Source organism: Poecilia formosa, unplaced genomic scaffold (genome assembly GCF_000485575.1).
Source record: "Poecilia formosa unplaced genomic scaffold, Poecilia_formosa-5.1.2 Scaffold134, whole genome shotgun sequence".
In the NCBI taxonomy this organism is placed as follows: Eukaryota; Metazoa; Chordata; class Actinopteri; order Cyprinodontiformes; family Poeciliidae; genus Poecilia; species Poecilia formosa.
In genome coordinates this window covers 320,912-345,502 of record NW_006800073.1, presented here as the reverse complement: position 1 = coordinate 345,502, position 24,591 = coordinate 320,912, and the positions used below count along the sequence as shown (strand labels likewise).

At 39.3% G+C, this 24,591-nt stretch overlaps 1 protein-coding gene across 1 annotated transcript in view; it reads right to left on the bottom strand.

Annotated features, from left to right (window-relative positions):
• Positions 1–6: 6 nt before the first annotated feature.
• The window catches only part of cacng2a (calcium channel, voltage-dependent, gamma subunit 2a), a 59,742-nt gene continuing 35,157 nt past the window's right edge, over positions 7–24,591 (bottom strand). Inside the window, exons 2-4 of the mRNA XM_007562099.2 lie at positions 22,707–22,790; positions 2,547–2,687; positions 7–1,033 (exon numbers count right to left, since the gene is read on the bottom strand). Of these exons, the coding sequence (XP_007562161.1) occupies positions 498–1,033; positions 2,547–2,687; positions 22,707–22,790 (761 nt within the window). The 3' untranslated portion in view covers positions 7–497. The remainder of the gene's footprint in view (positions 1,034–2,546; positions 2,688–22,706; positions 22,791–24,591) is intronic.

Sequence of the window (24,591 nt, the reverse complement as noted above, 5' to 3'; positions counted from 1 at the left end):
TATATATAGTACCTTTGTTAGAGATTACAGATTGGGGTACTTCTTACTGAATCCCAAGCTGTAACAATTCACAGTTTTAATGCAAAAAAATTAACAGATGAGTCAGTAAATAATAAAAAAGGGCGCATGTAGCTTAGCGGTACGCTGGCTGAGGGGAGCTCGACCTTTTGCTCCAAACGAATTCAAGGGCAATGAAATCATGGAACTGATTATCTGGTAAATGCCCCGCCATTCCCACCCGATTTTTGGTTCCCCGAATCGTCAAAAATAAATAAATAAAACAAACCTGTCCAAAAGTATGACAGATCTTCACTTACTCGGGACCAATCCAGTTGAAACTCTCTCAACAATGGCTATGGAAGTCATGCATCTCAACAAAAATAAACAAAAACCAAAACAAAATGTCTATAAACATGGAAATCCAACTTCTCCGGGGGGGCGTACCGCGCCCACAGGGCTTTCCCGTGTCTCCAGGGTCGCCGGGCCTGTTCGGACTCTCATACCGGCGTGGTGCGGCGGTTCGCTGTGTTGGTGTGGCTCGAGTCTTTCAGGTCCTTCTGGATGCAGTTGTGGACCTGGAGGAAGTTGTGGTCCCTCTCGGAGTTGTAGGTGGCCGTGGGCGTGCCAGACGACTTGAGGGTGTCCCGGGGGAGCGTGTACATGGAGATCTCCGTGGATGGCAACGCGCTGAAGCCCTTGAGGCCCACGGGCGAGGCGTCGCGGGAATGCGACGGATCTGTGGAGCGGGAAGAGGAGCGCGAGCGGCGCCGGTAGCGGTAGCGGTAGCTGGGGATCCGTGTTATGGCCGAGCCTTGGAGGTAGTCGGCGGCGCGCGCCCCTATTCGCAGCTGTCGATGGCGGTCGATGAACATGTGCACGGCCAAGACGCCAACCATCTCGGCTATTATAAAGGAAAGGGCACTAAAGTAGAAGGACCAGCCGTATGAATAGCTGTTCTTCTTTGAGTCGCTTTTTGAAGGATCCCCCGCATTGGCTGATATGTACACGATGATCCCGATAATGTTGCTCAGACCTGGCAGGACGTTGAGGGACCATCGTCAATCATGAGCAGATTAGAAAAACAAGGAAAGAAAGAGAAAGTGTCAGCTGAAAACAAGTGGCAATTGATTAGATTTAAGACTTTTTATGCTTTATACTAGAAAAATATACAAATGTTACCAAATGTTTTGGTCTAGTTTCTAGTGCAAATATCTTAGCACACTTGAAAGAACAGCAACAGAGTACCTACCTATCAACCAACTTACCAACCAACCAACCATTTCAGCAAGATATATTAGCTTGTTTTAAGTCAATAATTCCTTAATGTTGATGAAAAAATACTATATCCACTGACACTTAAAACACGTGAAAATGTCTTGTGGCATAAGTGAATTAATCTACCAGTGGAACTAACAGTTTATTATAACCCTAATATAAATGACATATTTTTCTGAATAGTTACTTTAAGTTTGTTTTGTCTTATTTCAAATGTACTAACATCTTTGTACTTGGTAAGATGTGTTTTTACAGAGTTATTTTCTAATCAAATGTTCAATGTCATGCCAAGAGCAGAATGTATTCTTCAGTTTGTTAGGTTCAATCATAGAGAATATTTTGACATGGTAAATGTTGATGGATAAAAAGGAAAGTGTGTCAGGGACACCATATTTTTAGAGATGACTCCCAAAGGGTGACGTTTAGCCTAGCAACAAGATAAAAAAAAACAGAATACAAAAGATGAAATGGTGCAAAGCGCCAGAACAACAGACAACCAAAAATCTCGTCTCTCGTCCACCCTGCCTCACTTTGCTGCTGCTTGACTCACCTGCAGACACAAAGAAGATCCCTGCACTGAGGATGATGTTGTGGCGTGACTTGTAGAACTCACTGGCAGCTATACACAGGCCTCCCATGAACAGTAGGATAACGCTGAGGATGGGGAAGATGCTAGAGGCTCGCACCGCACCTGGAGGAAACCGGAGGACAAAAGCAGCTGCCGTTACAAATCTTCACAAAACCTCAAAAGCTGTTCCCATTGACACATAATCACCCANAAAAATACTATATCCACTGACACTTAAAACACGTGAAAATGTCTTGTGGCATAAGTGAATTAATCTACCAGTGGAACTAACAGTTTATTATAACCCTAATATAAATGACATATTTTTCTGAATAGTTACTTTAAGTTTGTTTTGTCTTATTTCAAATGTACTAACATCTTTGTACTTGGTAAGATGTGTTTTTACAGAGTTATTTTCTAATCAAATGTTCAATGTCATGCCAAGAGCAGAATGTATTCTTCAGTTTGTTAGGTTCAATCATAGAGAATATTTTGACATGGTAAATGTTGATGGATAAAAAGGAAAGTGTGTCAGGGACACCATATTTTTAGAGATGACTCCCAAAGGGTGACGTTTAGCCTAGCAACAAGATAAAAAAAAACAGAATACAAAAGATGAAATGGTGCAAAGCGCCAGAACAACAGACAACCAAAAATCTCGTCTCTCGTCCACCCTGCCTCACTTTGCTGCTGCTTGACTCACCTGCAGACACAAAGAAGATCCCTGCACTGAGGATGATGTTGTGGCGTGACTTGTAGAACTCACTGGCAGCTATACACAGGCCTCCCATGAACAGTAGGATAACGCTGAGGATGGGGAAGATGCTAGAGGCTCGCACCGCACCTGGAGGAAACCGGAGGACAAAAGCAGCTGCCGTTACAAATCTTCACAAAACCTCAAAAGCTGTTCCCATTGACACATAATCACCCAATGATACACTGGAAAATAAATTAGCTTAATATAAACAGGCCAATTAAAAAAAACTCGACTTTTGGTAAAAGGTTTGGAGCCAGGATGAGGTAGATTGTTGGCTGTTTCAAAATTGGTTTATTTTGCAAAACTGTAAAGGAAAAAGTTTTTTCAGATCACATTAACAACCGTAAGTTGCCTCTGGTGCAAACGATGAAGAAGAAAACGACAACAGGAAATAGTTGGAGGATGATGGTGTGGCAAATTTTTTATTGATTTATTCCATGAACAAACATATTTGTTCATGGAATAAATATGTTTGAAACATTTGAAACATTTGAAACATATGGTTTCAATTGTTTTTCTTACTTAATGGAAACATGGGAATTGCAAAATTGTGTTTTATTGGCATCAGCAGAATAGCAGCTGCATTTCCATTTACCATACAGTTGCGCAATTTGACATTTCTAAAATAAATTTGCTCAATGGAAACCAGCCAATTCTGAAAAAACATGTGTTTTGTCTGGACATTTCAGAACTGGTTCATTTCACAAAACTGCAATTTAAACACTTTTTTGCATTACACCATCACAATTTACTGTTGAAAAGTTAAATTGTGCAATTATATGGCCAACGGAAACACAGCTAGTGATTTAAACAAAAAGAAAAATTGGTGACAGTTGCTTCAGAGCTCAGTCAGAAGGAACAGTCAAAGAAAGGAGCGATAATCGGAGACAGAAAAGCCGCTAGGATCTACTTCAACACTGGATCTTTGTGGGAAAGTACATCCTAATCAACACCCTATCAGGTCTGTGAAAGACTCCATCAACACTGTGAAGTGAGTGTGTTTCCCCACAGAGAGCCTTATGTAACCACTGCTCTCACGGTTCTGAACAGTTCTGCACCAGACGCAGGCAGCCGGTTGTTTCCAGGACCAGAACCACTAAATCAAAACTGAGTTCAAGAACCTCAATACGAATATTTGTACTAATAATTGCAGTTGCACTTATTGCAACTAATTTGAAAATGATTTCAGTGGAATGCATATTTTGGGTATTTTGTTATTAGAAGAATAACTTTTTTTTTCTTTACAATTTGAGAGGTAGTGGAAAGTAGAGCTATTATTGTAATAAACAGAATAAAGTCATAATGCTACAACGCAAAATATTATGACTATTCTGGTAATAATTTTATTCTTGTAATTTTAATTTTTAATTTTATCTTAGTATTGCCCTAAAATTCTGCTTTAAAATATAAAGTTACATCGAAATTTTGGTATTTTAAAGATAAAAATGAAAAAATTTATATAAATAATGCAGCTACAAAATAACATAATTAGGCAAAATAAATTAGCCTGTTTTCAAGTTTCCAAATTCTTTTTGAAAAAAACAAAAACAAAAAACAAACAAACAAAAAAACAGGGGATTTACAGATTTTCAGTAAAACTCTGATATTTGCTGGGATTTTATTTTATTTCTAAGATTAATCTGATAATTTCAGATTTTTTTCTAGCTAATTTTTTACTTTTCATACTCAAACATTTTCTTGTTTTTTCTAGAAAATGTCTGAGATAAATCTGAAAATGTATTTGTTTTTTTCTGGCAAATTTTCAACTTTTCAAACTCAGAAATATTTTTTTTTCCTGGAAAATTTCTGATATTTTTTTTAGTGAAAACTTACTTCTTTTTTTTCTATCTACAATGGCCCTAATACATCATCGTAGAACAAAACATCAATCAATCAATCAATCAATCAATCAATCAATCAATCAATCAATCAATCAATCAATCAATCAATCAATCAACCAATCAACCAATCAATCAATCAATCAATCAATATTTCAAGTGTTACGATGCTTCGTAATAAAGAACAGCATGGTAAAAATACTACCACAGAACCATTTTTGCTAAATGTAAATGTAACTAGTTACCACTGAGCTCTGCAGACATTTTGCTGACATCGGTGTCGGTTCTTCCCTGCTTTTCGGTTCCTTCATGTGAGGCTCTGGCATATTTATCGGCCAGACTGCAGTGCAGAGAAACGCTGCCGATGTCCTTGAAACCAAACAGCATCCTCACCGCCAATTATGAAGAAGCAGAAACTAGGAGCGGGGCAGGATGTTACTTTTGAGGTGAAGCCAGGGTTAGTGCGGTGTCAGGTAAAATCAGGGTCTGCGGCGCAGTCCGGAGCCATTCACAAGAAACTGTGTGAAAGTGTCCCATGCAGTCACCTCCTGTTTAACATGTGCACTTAAACTTTCATCAGGGTGGTTAAATTTTCACCACTTCACCTCATCTCCCCATGCAGTTGCCTGCCTCAGCACTTTTCCCAGTTTCTCCCCCAAAGTGCTGACGCCGGGCCGGGCAGCTCATGCTGATCTTGGCTGCCTGCAGCTCCACAGGGACCGGCCGGGGGTCCCGGGGGCCCATCTGCCTGCCTGTACCTGCTGACATTCATCACTGCCTTCCTCGCTTCCCTCTTTATCCCGCGTTCATTTATCCCCAGAACCTGAAGGCATCATGGCGGCTGCGAGGCGCGGAGGGAAAGTCACCCTGAGCTCACAGGCGAGCTGACAGGAGACGGTTAACAGCTGGCTGGACGTGGGAACTGCTGGGCTCCCAACTTCAACACAGAGGAAACTTAAGAAGTTGTGCTTAAAGGAGACATCTTTAAGTTTTCATACTTCCATTTGGCTTCTAAAAGTAACCAAAGCACTTTAAAAAACACCACCCAGGTGTTTTGACAATTTGTTCATGTTTTTTTGGTGGCTGGAAAATGAGTCATTTCAAAAGCCTGCCAGTTGCCTAGCAACCACAGTGGAATTCCATCCGTTACCTAGCAACTCAAGCTGAGTTCCAGCATGCTTGATCAACTTCCATCAGTTTCCACGTGAATAGTGAAATAATCTACCAATGGAACTACTTTTCATAAATATGAGGGTTTTATTGATTCAAAACAAGCTCTCATTTCTTGCTAAGAGTTAGTTTTGTCTTATTTCATGTGCACTAAGATATTTGCAGTGGAAACTAGACCTAATTACTGTAAGGTTTTGAGTTTTTGCAGTGTAGTTTGTTGTTGAATGTCCTCAGCTCCAATCTAAGCAGCCACCTCACAGCACTCTGGAGAGCCTCCCATCATGCCTTCAGAAACACTAAACGCTGTGAAGGTCGTCTCCATCGTTAGCTGCTAGAACAGAGGTCACAGCTTTCATCTGGAAAAAAGTGACAGGATTTTTACACGGCGTTTACGGCCGAGTCCCAGGACTGCAGCGATCTGAGCCACCCTCTGTCTCAGTAATGTCACCCTGGCAGAGATAATCGCCGTCCAGCAGGACTCCGCTGGAACAGATGTACGACTAATGAGCGTCACAGTCACTCAGAGGAAACAGTGACGAGGTTTTCATGGCGATTCAGTCCTACTGTAAATGTGATCAAACACAGATATTTTAGGGAATAACTAAATACACCCAGCTGCTTCCATTAGATTTAAGTGTGATCACCTTAAAAAAGCAAAGTAGGGATATAATTTATTGTCACATAGTGGGAAACTAAGAGCTGCCACCTGGAAGAATATATATAATATATATAATATATTCAAATATATTCACACAAATGTAAAAAAACCCTTTCAAATAAGAATAAGTACTGAAGTGTTTAACGACCAGAGCTTGGAAATAAATTCAGAAGCAGTATCTTGTTCTAAGGAGAACATTACTTGCTAAAACAATAAAAGTTGATCATTTTAATGAGATGCAAAGATAACCATTACCATAAGTCTTTGAAGAGTTTGAATTATGAGTCACAATAACATTTATTTTCCCCTTGGGATCAATAAAGTACTTTTGAATTTGAATTGAACTTGAAAACTCAACGAGAACATTCCTCCATTTGGTGAGAGGCAAAACTCAAGCGAGACACACGGCTTTGAAAAGCAGAAATGGGGCCTCCTGTACAGCCAACAAGAATGCAGCAAGTGGTTTCTGAATAAGTTGTCACTAACCAAACATTTGTCTTTTCCAGCAGCCATTGAACACACTGTGGTAAAACCAGCTGACCAACATGCTGGAGCTCAGCTTCGGTTGCTAGGTAACGGAGCAGTGCCTGTGAAACGTTAACAATCTTGAGGTTTTTGAAACGGCTCATTTTCCAGACACCTAAAAACATTAACTTATTGTCAAAAACCAGATGGGTGAGTTTTTTTTTCTTTTCTTTTTTTTTTTGATGGTCTTTTTTAGAAGTTGTTAGAATCCAAATCAAAGAACAAAAACTTTAAAGATTCCCTTTAAGATTTGTCACCAGACAATTAGATAAAGCCCGACAGTTTTGCTCAGAAAGTTTTCCAGGTTATTTTTAACAGAATATAAAAGCATAATATAGGTTTGCATAGTTGCATCTGAATAAACTACAACACTTATGGAAAAAAGTCCAATGAGAAAAATTAAAGCAAAGCAGAAACTGTTGACAACAAACATAAAATCCAGCTGTTCTGAAACCTGTACAGCACGGTGGTGGGGGGTGGTGATCTGGGCTTGTTCTGTAGCCTCAGGGAATGAGCTTTCAAATCATTGATTCGTTTTGAGTCTGGCAGCAGAAGCTTCGCCCAAACTGGGTTATCACCATGGCAACGGACCTAAACACAGTTTCAAAACTACAAGCAGGATGCTGGAAAGAAGAAAATAATCTGAAATAATGCAGAACTGCAGAGATAAATCTATGAAACTGCTTCAAAACACAAAATGTTACAAAGTATTTATAGTTTCTAGTGCAAATATCTTAGTAAGCTTGAAATAAGACAAAAATAACTTTTTCATTTCTCAGTTTGTTTGAATATTGATAAAAATGTTAGTTCCACTGCAGATTTTTTCACTTTTAACATGGAAAAATGTTAAAAGTGAAAATAATATTATTTCTTCATAATATTAAGAAATTATTCATTTAAAACAAGTTCCTACATCTTGCTATAAAGTTAGTTTTGTCTTATTTCAAGTGTTTTGAGATATTTGCACTGGAATTTAGACCAAAATTACATTGGAAGATTTTGTGTTTTTGCAGTGAAATCCCTATTTTTGATTAAATTTCCAATAAATAGAAAATACAGCTAAAATTTGTGCCTAGAAACCAAAACATCACAGATAAAACAGAAACATTCAAGTAAGAAAGGCTTGTTTGGTACTAGATGTGCCAGCATGATGTAATATTTAATGAAGGCTAAGTGTGCAGAGTGTATCTGATTTCCTGTCAGCCTGTCAGTCTTGCTACCTGCTTCCCCCCAGGGATGCTGCCATGTTTAAGCATCCCTCCAGGCAGAATACAGCATCCTGACGGAGACAATCCTTAAAAAATAAAGCATGAAAATGTGTAACCTGGAGAACACGACGAGAAAGGAGCGACTGTAAATAAAGCAGTTTGCCGCGCCGCCTGAGGGAACTGGCTCCGGCCGCGTCGAATGGCAAACGCAAGAACTGGGTTTATAAAAGTCTGCAGGGACTTGAGCGTTTCTTTCAGAGGTGGAGCGTGGTCAGCCAAACCCAGGGCCATGTTGGTGCAGCGACCTGCAGCGCCGTCCCAGCGGAGGCCGGCTGCAGGCCGGCTGGTCGCCTCGAAGGTCACTGCACTCCGTAGAGATCTGGATGTTCATGCAGGGAATCATGTGGATTGGAGAATCTGAAAGCCATGCAGATGCACTGGAGCCTTTTTTTTGTTTCTTCTTGGAAAGTTGAAGCTCCACTTTGCTTTTTAGCGAAGCAGCAGGAGATATTCAGAGAGATTTAATAACTTAAAAAAAGGATTTTTAAAAATAAGTAGCTGTTCACCATAAAATTGCACAAGTTGGAATTACGAAAATGAATTTGCTTAAAGTGAATGTAACTTTTATAAAGAAATATACATATTTTTACATATTGTTGAAATTGGTATGAGACAGATAATTGATGAAAAATATTGATTTCCTCTGGCTTTTCTTAACTAGAACGAACCAATCAGAGCCAGGAGGCGGGTCCATGCTGCAGCTTTTTCCTAATAGCTGAACCTGTTGCAAATGCTAAGGCTAGTTAGCATGGCCAACAATGAGAACGAATAAATAGTTTTCCTGTAATGATAAGTTGATAAAATGTTTTTAGAACATTTGACGTCACCTGTGCCTGATCCCAGAAACACATAGCAGTAAAGTAAGTTGTTTCTCTGCCATTAGAACATTTAGCAGCGAGTACATAAGGCTGATTGACAGCGCTAAGATCCTCCTCCTGACTCTGATTGGTTGTTTTTTGTTGGAACTGGTGCAATAGTAGCTCAGGCAGGAGGCATAGAAGAGCGATTTTTCTTTTGTCATGGTGACAGTTGTGTAAAAAACATATATTTTTTTATAAGTTACTGTACATACGGCAGCTTTAATGGAAACACTGAAACTTTGAAGAAAATTTGGTTTTCACTTAAAAAGTTTTTGTTCTAGTGAGGAGGTTTTTCAGCAATGTTGAAATTTGTTTATTTTGCAAAACTGCAGGAGAGACTTTTTTTTGTATGACGTTAATCACATGTTCAACAACTGGATGTTACTGCTGGTGAAAATGACGAAGAAGACAGGAAGTAGTTGGTGGATGATGGTGGATGTTTTTTAATAACTTATCGTGTTAAACTTATTTATGTGAATTTTAGTTTTGTTTATTTAAAGGAGACAACTTCAAAATTGTGATTTTTTAATAATGGAGTATTGTCAAAGTTTTGCTGACATTTGTAAAGGAAATGCAGCTATTGCTGTACAAAAATCCTCTGCTTCATTTTGTAAGAAAACGTAAAAAAATTATCGAAGACCGCTCCAAAAGCAGGAAGCGGACTGCAGTGCAGGGCATTCTGGGAAAATACAAACAAAACAAACATGCTCGTCTTGTGGCTTTTTACCAAAGATAATCCTCCAGCTGCTAAAATCTGACTCCATGTTTGTTTACATTTTTTGAAGTAGGAAGTTGTGCTCAGTGTCTTTGTCAGACGTTTTTGTGTCGTTTCCTTCAGTAGTTCTTGGTGCAGTGCCCCCACAGGCGAGGAGGGGAACAGCTTTCTTAATTTGTTTGGTTTGTTTGACTCAATGTAGTGTAAAAGTTTAACAAATGTTGCAATTTTGGTCCACCAGGTGTGAAAACACTCTAAAGACCAGCTCTCCTTTTTCTCAATTTCTCTCCAAATTAGATTTTTTTGCTTCAACTTTTGTGTCACCTTGAGATCCCACATCATTAAACATCCCACTGTCAACAATCAATAAATCCAGCTGGCCCTCTTCTCCTCTTTTGTCTTGGCAAATGAAGCTGATGGATGAAAGCGAGGCCCCTTGCCCTCTCCCACGTAATGTGCTGTGAACGACCGCGTCGATACTTCCAGGAATGGAGGCAGCAGAGATGTTTGAAGATTTAAAAGGAGTTCGGGGCGGGACGCAGAACCGGGGGGTCAAACTCTTAGGACAACTTAATATTTAATCAAGCCGCCCTAACAGGTAACTCTAAACCGCACGACTTCCCCCTGGTACGGGTGAGGAGGAAAGGAGGCCGAGATGAAATTTAATCTTTTACACTGTCCCGTCCTGACTGAGTGCAAATTACATAAGAGATTGGGGTGAAAACAGGCAGTTTGAGGGACGTTTGCTGTGTGAAGTCGACAGAGAAAGAAGGTTAAAGGAAAACCTGAGGGGAGGATTGAACTGCGCCATTAAAATCCTCTTTATCAGATTGGATCTCAGAGGTCAAAAAGCAAATCATTATGGTTAAAAATTACACAAAGAATACAGACAGAAAAAATATATTAAAATATATATAAATGAGTGTCATTTAAAACACTTTACTAAAGCAATGTAAATTAGATATGGTTCTATCTCACATCGTTCCCCAGTATTAAAGAGACAGAAGCCCAATTGTAAGGCATCAGATTTCCTTTAAGTTATGTTTGATGCATTTTTATAACAACTAAAGGCAACATAGCTACTTGATTGTAATATAAGATGGCACCATGTCTCTGGAAAAGACACAGTACTGTCCCTTTAAGGATAAGCATCCCTGGGTTATGGAGCTCCAAGAGGTGCTACCAAACCAGAGTGAAAATCTGGCCTTAAAGTTGACCTATTGTACTTCCATAACAGGTTATGATGGGCCTATGGTCTATACAAAGCTTATTAATTGCATTTTCTGAATAAAATCATTCTTAGGTAATGAGATTTTAGCTAATTTTAAGGCCTCATGTCAAAGCAGAAGTGAAAAGCAGAAGTAGAACCTCCTGTATAACCAACAAGAATGCAGCAGGTGGTCTCTGGATGGTAAGTCGACAGCAAAACACTCTGTACAGCACAGCGGTAAAACAAGCTGACCAAACATGTTGGAGCTTAGCTTGGGTTGCTAGGTAACGGGCGGAACTCTGCCGGAGTTGCTAGGTAACAAAAAGCTGGAGGATTTTGAAACAGCTCATTTTCTAGACACAATAAAAAAAAGTTGAAACCCAAACGGAAGTGTGAAAACATACAAAATGTGAATTTTGGATAATAGGTCTACGTTAAGCCTATTTACAGTTACTGGGGTAACAATTCTACAAAAAAGAGCAAATCAAAATTCACCCACAGTGATTTAAAAGATGCTTTCTCAATTACCAGAAACACTTGATGCCTGTTATTTTAATCAAGACTGGAAGAATCAGGTGTTTTATGTGGAATCTGATTGGTTTGGATCACTTTTCCCCCTCAATATTTAAAAACAGATTCCTGTATTTATTTATCCCAGTCTGAACTATGATTGTAATCTTTTCAGATGTATCACGTTTTACTCCAACCGAATATAGATTTTTGTTCCCCTTTTCGACTCCTCTAATGCTAAATCCAAACATGGTGGAGCACACCAGGCGTTACAGTACAGTAATGAGTCATATTGAGTAACAGCGCTGCCGTTTGGAGCGGTACAGTGGAGGCTGTTCCTGCCGGCACGCGTGCCAACACGCTCACAGTCACAGGGTGCAGGAGTGGATACTGTGTGCTCTGTATTGATTGGCACGGCACCGACTCAGGCTGCTGTCCGAGCGCCACCAGTCCTCTGCTGCTGGCTGACAAACGGCTTAATGAGACTTAGCACCCATGCAGCGCTGCAGCTCGGTTTCGGAGCAACAGTGGACTCCTGCGCGCGCAGCCTTTGTTCAAACGGTGAAGAAATCCACGCATCAGACCGAGTGGACTTAGCCTGGAGGCAGAGTTAGACTGGATGCAAAAATAATGACTAATGGAGCAAATTGGCATTAAAATGTTTCTTTTTAATAAGAAATCTCTACAATGGCGTATTGTAGATAAAAAAGAGTTCATTTTTGCAAAGACAATTTTTAGATTAATCTCAGAAATTTTCTAAAAGTGAATGATTTTATAAAAAAAGACTGTAATCTACATTTTTTGTATAGACCGTATGTCTATCCTAACCTGCTCAAGGCATAACATCTTTAACTCTTCTTTGCAGGGTTATCTTGTCTATTATGTTCATGAGTTTACAAATGTTTTCTGAAATGTTTACCGCATAAAAATCTTGTCACTTGTTTTATATTTTCTTGATCTTCATTAGAAAGAGTTATATAAATGTATGTGTTCTGACGACCCGAATCCGTGAAACTCAGTGAAAATCTGCTGGTCTAAAAAAATCAATAAATATCAGACATTTTTTTTTTTTTTAGAAAAATCAAGAAAATCTCTGACCTCAAAAAGTCAAAAAAGTGCAAGAAAATAACTCAGAAATTTTGACACTAATCTTGCAAATTTTCTAGAACTCCCCCAATGATATTTCTGAGTTTCAAAAGTAAAACACTGCAAGAAAAAAAACAACTTTGATACTAATTTTACAAAACAAAAACAACAAACTTGGATATTTCTGAGTTACAAAAATATTTGCAAGAAAAAAATTGAGATTCAAATTTTCCAGAAAAATCTTGGATGTTTCTGAGTTTCAAATGTCTAAAATTTGCAAGAAAAAACAACATTGTAAGGTTTTTCCACATCCTTTTTAAGCTGTGCAGAAACATGAACATCCTAGCTTGTTCAATGAAGCACAATAGATCATCTTTAGCTCTTCCTGGAAGGGTTATCTTGTCTATTATGTTGTTTTATAATTTTACTAAATATCTCCTGGAATGTTAAATCTTGTCACTTGTTTTAAATTTTCTGATCTTCATGAATTCCTGACGTCCTGAATCATTGAAACTCGGTGAAAATCTGCTGTGTGTCGCTGGCAGAAAGCGCCACCTCTCTCTACCTGCCATCCCCCCACTGCTCCTAACAGGGTCGAGAGGAAATTAGCATTGGCTCCTAATCAGCCTCCCCCAGCCCTGAATGTGCTGATGTGCAGGACAGGGTCATGCTAATCAGGTGCCTGAGCTTGCAGGCGCATTGATTTAATACAACAAGCACTTATTAATCCCCTCCACGCCTCCTCCTCTTCCTCAGCCCTTGCCCCGTCCTCTTCCTCCCCCCCAATGCTTCCCATCAACCCGACGTTAAATAAAACACGCTGGAAGTGTCAAACTCACACTGTGAAATAATAACGTTCGCTAACAATTTTTTTGTAGCTTTATAGAAATGTTTTGACAGTTTTCAGACTAAATTTAGCTTACTGTGCTCTAACTGCACACCTCAAAGCAGAAGTAGATTCTGACTGGAGCTGATCACAAAATAATGGATGCAAATGTCGCTGGAGATATTTGTGAAGTAGCAGCACAGATGTTCCAACGGGACACTGAGGACACCTCCAGTCGTTTTCTCTTCCTTTGCTGCGATTCCTGAAAGTGTAACAATCTATTTATTCATTTTTCAGTCTATTCCTCATCAGATTATATCAACTTCAGAAGGCTTAGAGAAGATAGTTTTATCATTTGCTTGATCTGAAACATTTAAAGGAGAAACATTGTGTAAAATTGGTTTACTTGTTGTAATTATATTCCTTCCTGTAAAACATACATTGATTCTTTCATGATTATTTGAGAAATCTTTGAATCTCTGGCAGCCATTCAGTGGCGACTCGATCTTACTGCAAAAACACAAAATCTTACCAAACATTTCTGTCTAGTTTCTAGTGCTTATCTTAGTACACTTGAAATAAGGCAAAACTAACTGACAAGTATCTTTTCAGCAAAATACAGAATCTGGTTTTTAGTCAATAATCCCTTAATATTAATTTTAAAAATGTGCTGGTTCCACTGGCAGATTATTTAACTTATAATGACATTTTCACAGGTTTTAATTGAAATAATCAGCGGATGGAACTCGTACTTTATAAAATCGATATTAAGGAATTATTTACTTAAAACAAACGCTTATATCTTTCTAAAAAGATACTTGTCAGTTAGTTTTGTCCTATTTCAAGTATGCAAAGATATTTGCACTAGAAACTCGGTTTTCCCCAGTGTTTTATAAACCTGGCGGGCCACCAGGCTTTATTAACACCCCGCCAGGCAAAACTTTGTTTATTTATTTTAGATTTTTCATTGTTTACATTTTTTAAGACTTGGTGTTTAGGCATTGTTAATAATATCTCCCAATAGCACATAATTACCTTCTGAAATTTCCTGTCGACGTTGAAAGTTTTTAACTAAAAACACGCTGGATGGCTGCCTTAGCACCCTTACCATCAGGCTCAGTGAGTTTTCTGTTGGAAACCCTGAAACCAAACCAAAAATACTGATAAGATTTTGTGTTTTTGCAGTGCATTGTGTCTTTCTAAATATGCAACCAGATCAGATTTAAAGAGGAGCAGAAAAAGCAGAAACCAGGGATCTGCAGAGGCAACAACTCCTTTTCTTATTTTTTGCATTTTGCCAGAGTTTTGCACATTCTGGCCTCTGGGGAAAATTAATAGAAATAGACTAAACTTAAATATCACTTCTCTTGACATGACAACGACTCAAAACACTTTTACACTACAGCAATGTTCTCTATTTATATACGGATAAGCAGATCAGAAGTCGGCTTCGGGTTAAATGTCTTAGAGTCCCATTAGACTTGGTGATGTTTGTTCAAATAAAATACAACCCTAAATCTTCCTAACACATTTTCAGCGTTTAGGGGTGATTATGTTTGGTGAAATAAAAAAGAAAAGAAAAGCAGAACGGCAGGCGATGTATCCTTACACCTGTTTCCGCTGCCGGTACCCACACATCGCTGTGCTGAAGGGATTGTGTGGGTTGTGGTGGTAGACTGGTGGCTGCATCAGAAACAAATGACGCTTTATTAACAACTTTCCTGAGGCGAAGGGACGGCGCAGTTTCTGCAGAGTCCGTCTACCTGCTGCAAACCTGGAAAGCTCCTGGAGCCTGAGGCTGTTTTCACACCTCGGTTCGATACGGGACCAAAGTTGCAACATTTGTTCCATTTCCAGCTGCTGTGGTTCTTTCTCACACTGATCTGTGTCAAACAGTCCAAACTAGTTAAAAAACCAGTTCCCCTCCTCGCCTGGGGTGGCGCTGCACCAAGAACCACAAAAGGAAATGACATGAAAATTTCTGAAGAAAACACTTCCTTCTTTATGTAAACAAAATGTAAACAAAGATGGACTGGCGTCAGATTTTAGTAGTTGTAGGATTTCTCTTGATTGTCACGTCTTTTGGTTGTATTTACCCAGAATTCCCTGCACTGTAGTCCACTTCCTGCTTTTGGAGCGGTCTCCGGCCGCTTGATGTTCACATACATATTTGAGAGTTGAAGGACCAGAGAGCTTTGGTTCGTCTGCTTTAATCAGAGGCTAGTTCGGTTGAAGTGACCACTGAGGTGATTTGAATGCATATGTGAACGAGACCGTTCCAAAAGGAGGAAGTGGACTACAGTGCAGGGAATTCTGGGTAAATACGACCAAAACAAATGCACAAGTCAACTGCAGCTGGGACAAATGGCTTGTGAAAAGAGAAATCCTCCAACCGCGAAAACCCAACCCAATTTTGGTTAAAATTTGGGAAGAAAGAAAGTGAACCCAAAAAGGTTTTGGCGGTTCAATCAAGGGGTTCCGGGGCAACCCCCCCAAAAGCCAAGAAAGGAAAAAGTTTTTTTTAAAGTGTTCAGTTGGTTTGACACAATGCAGTGCGGAGGTGAACCACAGCAGCTGAAAATATAACAAATGCTGCAACTTTGGGCCCCAAATCGAACCGAATCTCCTGGACTACCAGGTGTGAAAACACCTTAAGAATAATGGATTCCATTAACTTTTTGCATTCAAATAATCTGGACCCACAAATCAGAAGAAAGTTAAAGCCTAGACTTAGAAGTTGCAGGTAGAGATCTGTTTGGCTACTCTAGTACAAAAGCATAAACGTCTGCTTCAAAGCTCTAAACTATGTCAAAAATAACACGAGAAGGATTTGGAGTTTCACAGAAAGCTGAGTGAAAGCTCAGAAATGATCTTTTCTGTGATGCATCCAAGGTGGAGTAAATGAAAAGATAATACGCCCGTCTGTAACCCTGAAAGCACATTTCAGTTACTTAATTTATGCAGGATTTATTCTTTGAGCTGTGCAATGTGGACTGGATGTTTTTCCTTCAACTTTGCTTTTGGCTGCAAATGTTTTTGCAAAAAGAGTCAGACCTGAATCTTGCTTGGAGGCATGGCAGGTACATAAATGTTCACCTGTAAAGTTACGTAGATGAATGAAGATTATAAGTTAGTAAAATTCAATTTGTTCTGATCTCTGCTTGTTAGGAGGGCGAACTCCCTCTCCTCTGTTTTACCACCTATTTATTCCCCTACAATAACACATAAAGTTTGAGGACTGGTGTTCACTCGTCAATCAAGACAAAAATTATTGGCCATTAATTTACTGGTCCATTATTTTTATGCGGTGTGTTTTATGTGTTGGTCAACGGGTTTATCATTTGCGGAAATATGATAAAGCACCGTGTCACGGAGAACTGCGAAAAACACAAAATCCTCCAGGTGTTTCTGCTCTGGTTTCTAGTGCAAATGTCAATTAATTTATTTGGGTAGCACATAAAAGCAACACATGTTGACCAAAGTGCTTTTATAAGGTTAAAACAAAATATAAATATGCTCCAATATGCTGTTTGAATCAAATGCTAAAGAATAAAAGTGGAATTAATACTTTTTAAAAATCTGTATTACACAATTATTTACTGAAAACAAACTCCCAGTGACTTGTAAGTTAGTTTTGTCTATTTTTAGATGCACTAAAATATTTGGGAGGTTTGCACCGATCCACCTTTTCACTTCTGATACTGATACCGATGTCTGAGATCTAGTATCGGCCGATACCGATCAAACACATTTTTTTATAAACCCAGACATAAATGTACTGCATTAAAAATGTATTTCATAACTCTGCACCAGTGCAGCTCAGTTAAATACACCAGCAGCTTCACAAACTTGATCAAACATGTAAAAACAACTTTAATTTGTTCAGTCAGAGAAATTAGGAGGATAAAATAAATAAACTGAAACTGACAAAATAATGTAAAAATAAACTGCAACAAACATTTCAGAAAATTAAGTTAGGAAATCTTGATGTAATGTAAAATATAGAATTAAGAGTGAATAGATCTGCCCTCATGGATTAGCCATAAGAATTGTTTCAATATTGGGTTCAGATCTTATCTTTGCACCAGAAACTAGACCAAAACTACCTGGTAGTATTTTGTGTTTTTGCGGTGTACGGGATGCCTGAGGAGCCGAACGGATAGTAAACTGTTCTGCTGAGAACGAATGCATCCCGCTGTCATGTGACAGCCGGGCATGGCTGCTGTGGAAGCTGATATCACGCCCTGCCTCTGGCCTACACGCCCTCGCCCCAGACCCATCGATTTTATCGGGCGACACCAAAGCCAGCTCAGGCCAGCGTCCAGAACCCCGCGACGCCCCGAGGGCGACGAGGGCCTCGTCAATGTCAGAAAACACTCCCAGATCAGCTCATAACGCCGTGAAATGGAGACGGAAGAGGCAGAAACGTTTGCCAAGCAGATTGAAATGTTCTGGATCAAATATTCTAAAAATGGAGTTGATGTTGTGGGATAGATGGCTGCAGGCGGCAGTGGGACTCGTTGCTTTGCCATAATTCAATACTGTTTAGACATCCACCCACTGAAAACAGGCTAGAGGTGACATACAGGCACACAACCACACCTAAGGGTAATTACAAATCTCCAGTCAGGCTGACATACCACAAGCTTTTGAGTATTAGAAGGAAACCATAATACCATAAAACCATAATATACTATGAGTTACATTTAGATTTTTTTTTTATTGTTACATGTTCAATTCCCATTAATATTGTGTAGATGTGGTTTTATTTTTTCTACATGATTGTGGATTATAGGATTTTTTATATAAGCCCCTGGGCTTTTGCCTCTTCCTATACTGTTATAATTATTTTTTTCTTAAAGGTGACCTCTTATGCTTCATTACATTATCTGCACAAAATCATTCTTAGATAATGAGATTTTAGCCTGCTCAATTCAGAATGAGCTGTTTTAGGGATTCTGTCACTTTAAATCCACGCCCCTACACTTGTGTTGCTAGGTGACGGGCGGAACTCAGCTGGGGTTGCTAGGTAACGGGATGTGTCTTCTGATTTGTGACATTACTTTCTGAAGGTATTTAAAATGGCTCATATCCCAGACACCAAAAATCATTAAAGTATTGACAAAAACTATCTGGGTTGTTTTTAAAATGTTTGGACTGTTTTAGGACCAGGAGAAATCCAAATAGAAGTATAAAAACATGCAAAATGAGAATTTTACATAATACCTTAATATGTTTCATCTTTATTTTAATTGTGTACAATAAGCTAAGCTAAACATAAGATGTAGAAAAACTTCACTGAATAAAGGCTTTTTCTGGGTAAATATGAACAAAACAAATGCAAATTTAACGCTAGCGTGAGAAACGGCTTGTAGTCTTTTACCACCGCCAAGAGAAAATCCTACAACCGATAAAATCTGACGCCACTCCACTTTTGTTTACTTTTCATGAAGAAGGAAGTTGCGTTCATGTCGTCTTTGTGTCGTTTTCTTCGGTGGGTCTTGGTGCAGCGCCACCACAGGTAAGGAGGGGAACAGGTTTGGTTCGCTTTCACACTGCAAGCTGAAAATGTAACAAATGTTGCAATTTTCCTCCCAAATGGAACCAAATCTACCAAACGATCAGGTGTGAAAACACCTTGAAACCACTTTGGTTCATTGTCAATTTTAAAGACTCATTTGTTTCCATGTTTTAACCATGTCAACATTTCTCTTCTGGAGGGTTTCCATGAATTAATACAAATTATTGTATTTATATGATTTTTGGCTCTTCTGGATTTCATTAAGCAGTTCTCTTTTTTCAAATCCTGATGAAGGAATAATGAAATCCAATTAAATTTGGGATTTAAGCTGATCAGTCCTGCTTGGCCTCACCTGGCCTCTGCGTCTCGTTGAAGTCATGTTTTGCGGTTATAGTATTAGCGTGTTGCGTAACTGGGCGTTTTCTTGCCTCTTTCATCTCCTCTCAGCTGCTTAGCGCCCAGTAGAGCAGCGGATGATGGGAGCTCCAACACGGCATGATCTAAAAACCCACTGGCGCTTCAGCGTGCCTCAGCTGGCTTATATAACCCAGCGTGGATATGCAAACTGCCTGGCTGCTGGGGGAGCGGAGCGCACACACCACACACAGTCGGTTCATCAACGTTTGAGTGTTTAGCAGAATAAAGTCAGGATTTGATTTTTTTTCTGCTTGGCAACCGCGTCATCAGAAACCCTCTCTCCTCCTCGCCACGCTTCGTGATGACATCAGCACGATTTTTGGGCCAGCGAGTTCCTCCGTGATGTCATTTCCGGCGGGTCTTCACCTGAAGTGACTTTTTTTGTTGTTGCGTAACTCAACCAATTTTTCAGCCAGTCTTTTTTTTCTCATTATGGAAACACCAGGTGGGCCAAACAATTTAAATATTGTGGGTTTGTATTTGATACTAATTTAACATTCAAATGTCCTGTTAAGAAAACAACAAAACCTCTTAAGTTTAATCTTGGAAGATGCTGTTTGCTTAACTTGGACTGTAAAAATATTCATGAACGTTATGACTTTGTCTCATAAAACATGAAATACCAAGTATTAACTTGAAATAAGACAAAACTGACTTTTAAGTATTTTTTCCTGCAAAATATAGGAGCTTAATATTGCAGTAAAGTACCAGATTCTCCGGCAGATTTTTCACTAATGAAAACACATTTTTCCCATGTTCTAATGTGAAATTATCTGCCATCGTTGTCTTTAAGGACCACCAGATTTCATTTTCAGTGAAAAATACCAGAGAGCGCAAGACCGGATGAATCTTTTAAATAATTTTCTACTAGCTTACGGTGCATTCACAGCAGCCGTGTTTAGTTTGCTTTAATCCAACTCATTTGTTTAGGAAGTCTGGTTCCTTTGGGAAGCTGTGTGTGTGAAATCAAATAAAAAAGCGAACTCTGGTCCACCTACAAACTTCAGTCTCTGTTCAGTTAAAATGAACACTGGTGCCGTTCAAATGCATATGTGAACGTCAAGTGGACCACTCCAAAAGCTGGAAGCAGATTATAGCGCAAGGCATTCTGGGTAAATACAACCAAAACAAACGTGAGTGCAGCACTAGAGAGAGAAATCCTATAACCACCAAAATCTGATGGTACTCCATTTTTGTTTACATCTTGTAAAGATGGAAGCTGTGCTCAGTGTCTTCTTCAGAGGTTTTTTGTTGTTTCCTGCAGTGGTTTTTGTTGCAGCGCCACCACAGGTGAGAGTTTTTAAATTGGTTTGGGTTTGAGCAGTGAGAATGAGAAGCACAGCAGCTGAAAATGTTACAAATGTTGCAATTTTGATCCCAAACTGAATTGAGTCTGTCAGACTATTAGGTGTAAAAACACCCCTAAAATTAAATTAAATTATGGCTCCTAGAAAATCAAATTCTTATTTTTATTCTGTCTTTGTTTACTGAGCTGAACTTTTGTGCTTTATGGCTTTTCAGTCTTTAAATTTGTAACTTGATATGATCTTTTTAGACAAAAAAATGATTTTTATTTATTATTATTCTCTTTGTTTTGGAAGAAGCTTGTTAATTTGTCTGTATTTATATTTATATTGACTACAGATGGCTAACTCTGGCATATTATGTGCACTGTCCCTTTTGAAATTCATAAACTACAACAACAAATTTGCATCGGCCTCCTGTGACCCCATCGTGCACCGAGCAAAGAAAAAAAAGGAGATCTTCAGAAGTGTAACGCTATGAATCACCACGACTGTAAGTGCAACGCAATAGCGGAGTGTGAGGGTGAAGAGATGCAGAGAAAGACGGCGATCAAGAGAGGCCTGACCTATATAAGAACGAGGCTGAAATATTTATGGATGTGAGTGTCCTAATTGGCAAGCCACTGGGAGGAGCGCGGCAAAGAGGTTAACGTACACTCAAAGAACACGGCGGATCATCCCCGCCCTGATGGACGCCTCATTACGACTCCCACCTCCCGCCGCCGCGGCTCCGGCTCAGTTAGAACCATTACCAGAACCGTTGTCATAACCCCTCTCCATCGCACAGACGGACTGGAACAAGCGCTCAGAGCGCTGAGTCAAACGCAGCCTAATTGGCCGGGTTTATCTCCAGCGCTGGCACGCACGGCGCTGCGCTGCGCTGCGCTGCGAGAGGCCGCCATGGCTGTCGCCCGCAGTGGGAGATGATCAGAGCGACGCTTTCTGATCACTGAGAGAAAGACCTGAGGGACTCCAACCGTCCCCATGTCTGCAGAGGGAGACTGAGGGCCGAGCTCATTCAAAATAACATAAAATGACGAGAATAAAGTCATAAAATTAAGAGAATAAAATCTGTTCAATATGAAGACAAGAGCTGGGGACTTACTATTTACACTTCAGTAACTGTTTTTAAGTACTTTACTTTTAGAAATATTTTTACTACGCTTTTTACTTGTACTTGAGTAATTTTATTATAGAGTATCTCTACTCTTACTTGAGTAAAATTTCTGGATCTTCTACCCACTAAATGAAAATAAACACGTTTTTAAAATTCACCACACAGACCTGCAGTTTCTGTTAAAGTTTCATCAGTTTTTTGTTGACAGAAACTGATTTGGAAACATTTTATTTTGCCTGATTTTGATATTTTTTTGTTATTTATATAAATTATTGTGATTTTGGTCTTTAAAATATAAAAATTTCCTCTGAACATCATGTTTTGGTCCATCTGATGATGTCATTTTTAAATATTAAATGATTTGATCAGTTACTCAGTACGTCAGTAAACTTTTTGCCAAATACTATTTTACTCTTATTTCTGTAATTTATTGGACGGTTATGTTTTACTCTTACTTGCGTTCAGTCTTTGGTTTCTCTGTCCTCCTTTGATTATGACTTTATTGTTACAATAAACACTCCGTCGTTTTAGGGCTTCACTAAGAAAATTAAAACATTTAAATTACAAGAATAAAGTTTTAATAATAAAAAAGCTGTAATATTGCCAGAATATTGATGGGAGATTATTTCATGGGAGATAATCTGCTAATGGAACTTTTTCATCAATAATTACTGACTTAAAAGAAGCTTTGATAACTTACTGAAAGTGAGTTTTGTCTTATTTCAAATGTAGTCAGATATTTTGAGTATAAACTACATTAAAACACTTGGTAAGATGTTGTGTTTTCAGTGTGTAGCTCTTCCTGAGCTGCTGTGATGTTTAGGATTTGTAATCAAATGACTCCGACAAGCATCTCTGTCTTGCTTGCACAAAGGGGATGGGAGCAGAAATCGATGTGCTGTGTTTACAGGGCGCACAGCTGACGGTAACACTGCACGTTATGTTACACACAGCTGAGCAGAGGAACAGACGAGCCGCTTTTGGCTCGGCCCGGTCCGGCCGGCACTGCTGGCATCAGGCGCCGTCTGAGCAGAGGAGCAACATGGAGCAGGACGCAGGTGGAGGAACGTCTGGTACTCACGTAAGAAGTACTCTGACGGATCCGCTTCGTAATCCGTTTCCTCGGGAAAGTGGTCTATCTGTTTACACATTCCTTTGAAGTTTCCTGCAGGGAAGAAACACAGAAAGTTGGAGGGAGTTAACCCACAGTTAGACAAAGAACGGGCAGAGGAAGGCTGGCTGTAAATAAAAAATGGTTTTCATTAGGGGGATAAATTCATTTTACAGATTAATTACATTTTTGGGTTTTAGAATATTTAATTTTGGGGAATATCTGGATGTTTATCATTGACAAACTTCTTGGGTTTCCGTAGTTCAGAGTGATGTCAGCACTCCCAGGGCGGCCATCTTGTTTTACATGTTATGTTTATTCAGGTCAACTATACGACAAAATATAAGGGTCGAAGTATTTTATAGTTTAATTACCAGAACAAAGTTAGAATTTTATGAGAACTCCAACACCAAAAATAAAAAATTAAATGAGGATTGTTGAGCATCTTGTGAAGTGATACAGAAGTTTTACAGATAATGCTAAATACTTTATAGGAATACTTCACCTTTTAGCACATCTGCATCAAATTGTTATCAGTACCAGGATTTTTAAACTATCATGCAAACAACCGAGTCCATTTGGTCATAATCAAATCCTGCATCTAAGCTTTTTTCCCCTATTAAAACGTCTTTTTCAAGATATTTTTTTCTGCTAATATGTTCTCACAATAAAACAAAAAATTCTCAAGGAAGAAAAAGTTATGTGATCATTTTTATATATTAATGACATAAATGACATAGGCCTAAGAATATGTATTCATTTAGATTATGATATAGAGTGACACAGAATTACAATTTAAAGCCAGAATTCTGAGAAAAATCTGAATTCTGAGATTAAAATTAAAATTCTGAGAAAACAGAATTCTGACATTAAAGACAGAATTATAAGAAAAAGTCAAAATTCTGAGATTAGAATTTAATACATTTCTTTGTTTATTTTTTTGTTGGCCCTAATCTTCTTCCGTTGAAGTTTTCTGTAAAGCCAAACATCCCAGCCCTAATATTCAGCAGAAAAACATCCAAAGGAGAAATTAATTTGGATTTAATTTCCTGTTTGCCTCCATATTTGTTTCATTTAAACAGATTACCGTTGGTTCTGGCTGCTTCCTTCTGGCTTACAGGTGGGTTTAATCTGATCATTTAAGTGATATCAAGTAGCGTCCAGCCCAGATCGCGTCAAAGCAGCAAATATTAGAGGCTCCGTTTGAAGACCTGCAGCAGTTGGCGGCTTGTAAACAAGAGCGCAGCAGCTGCTGCGACCTGGAGCCGCTCCAGCTGCGGCGCAGCGGCAACCTCAGGCCCAACACCTCTCTGTCCAGAACCGCCCGCCCCGGTGTGTCCTCCCGCTCCGGGACACGAGGCGGTTTGACACTGATGAGGTCACTCCAGGTGGCGCTGGCAGGGGGAGGCCTCTGTAAGGCGGCCATAACGGCGACCTGGTTCTTCAATGGCGGCAAGCAGCAGGCAGACGCCGGGGCATTTGATTGGACCAGATTAGTGTTTCATAAACGTTTTCATCTCCTCTCCCACCGGTGTCCTGCTAATTAGGGGAGCAGGTGTTGGTTGCTATGGCGCCAGGTGTTGCAGGGCAGGTTTTGGCAGCGGGGTGTGATGGACACGGCGGGGTGAGCTTTTTACCTTGTGAACGATCAAGAGGTGGGTAGAGTCGCTAAAAGTTGTACTAAAGCACAACTTTAACATATTTTTACTCAACTACTGAGGAACTGATCAAAACATTAATCATTAATATTTAAACATTACTGCCAACAGAACCAACAGAACAAGATTTGGTTTTATTGGGACATTTTTGACATTTTTCTCCTTCTATAACTCTGTTATTATAGCTAACTTTTTGT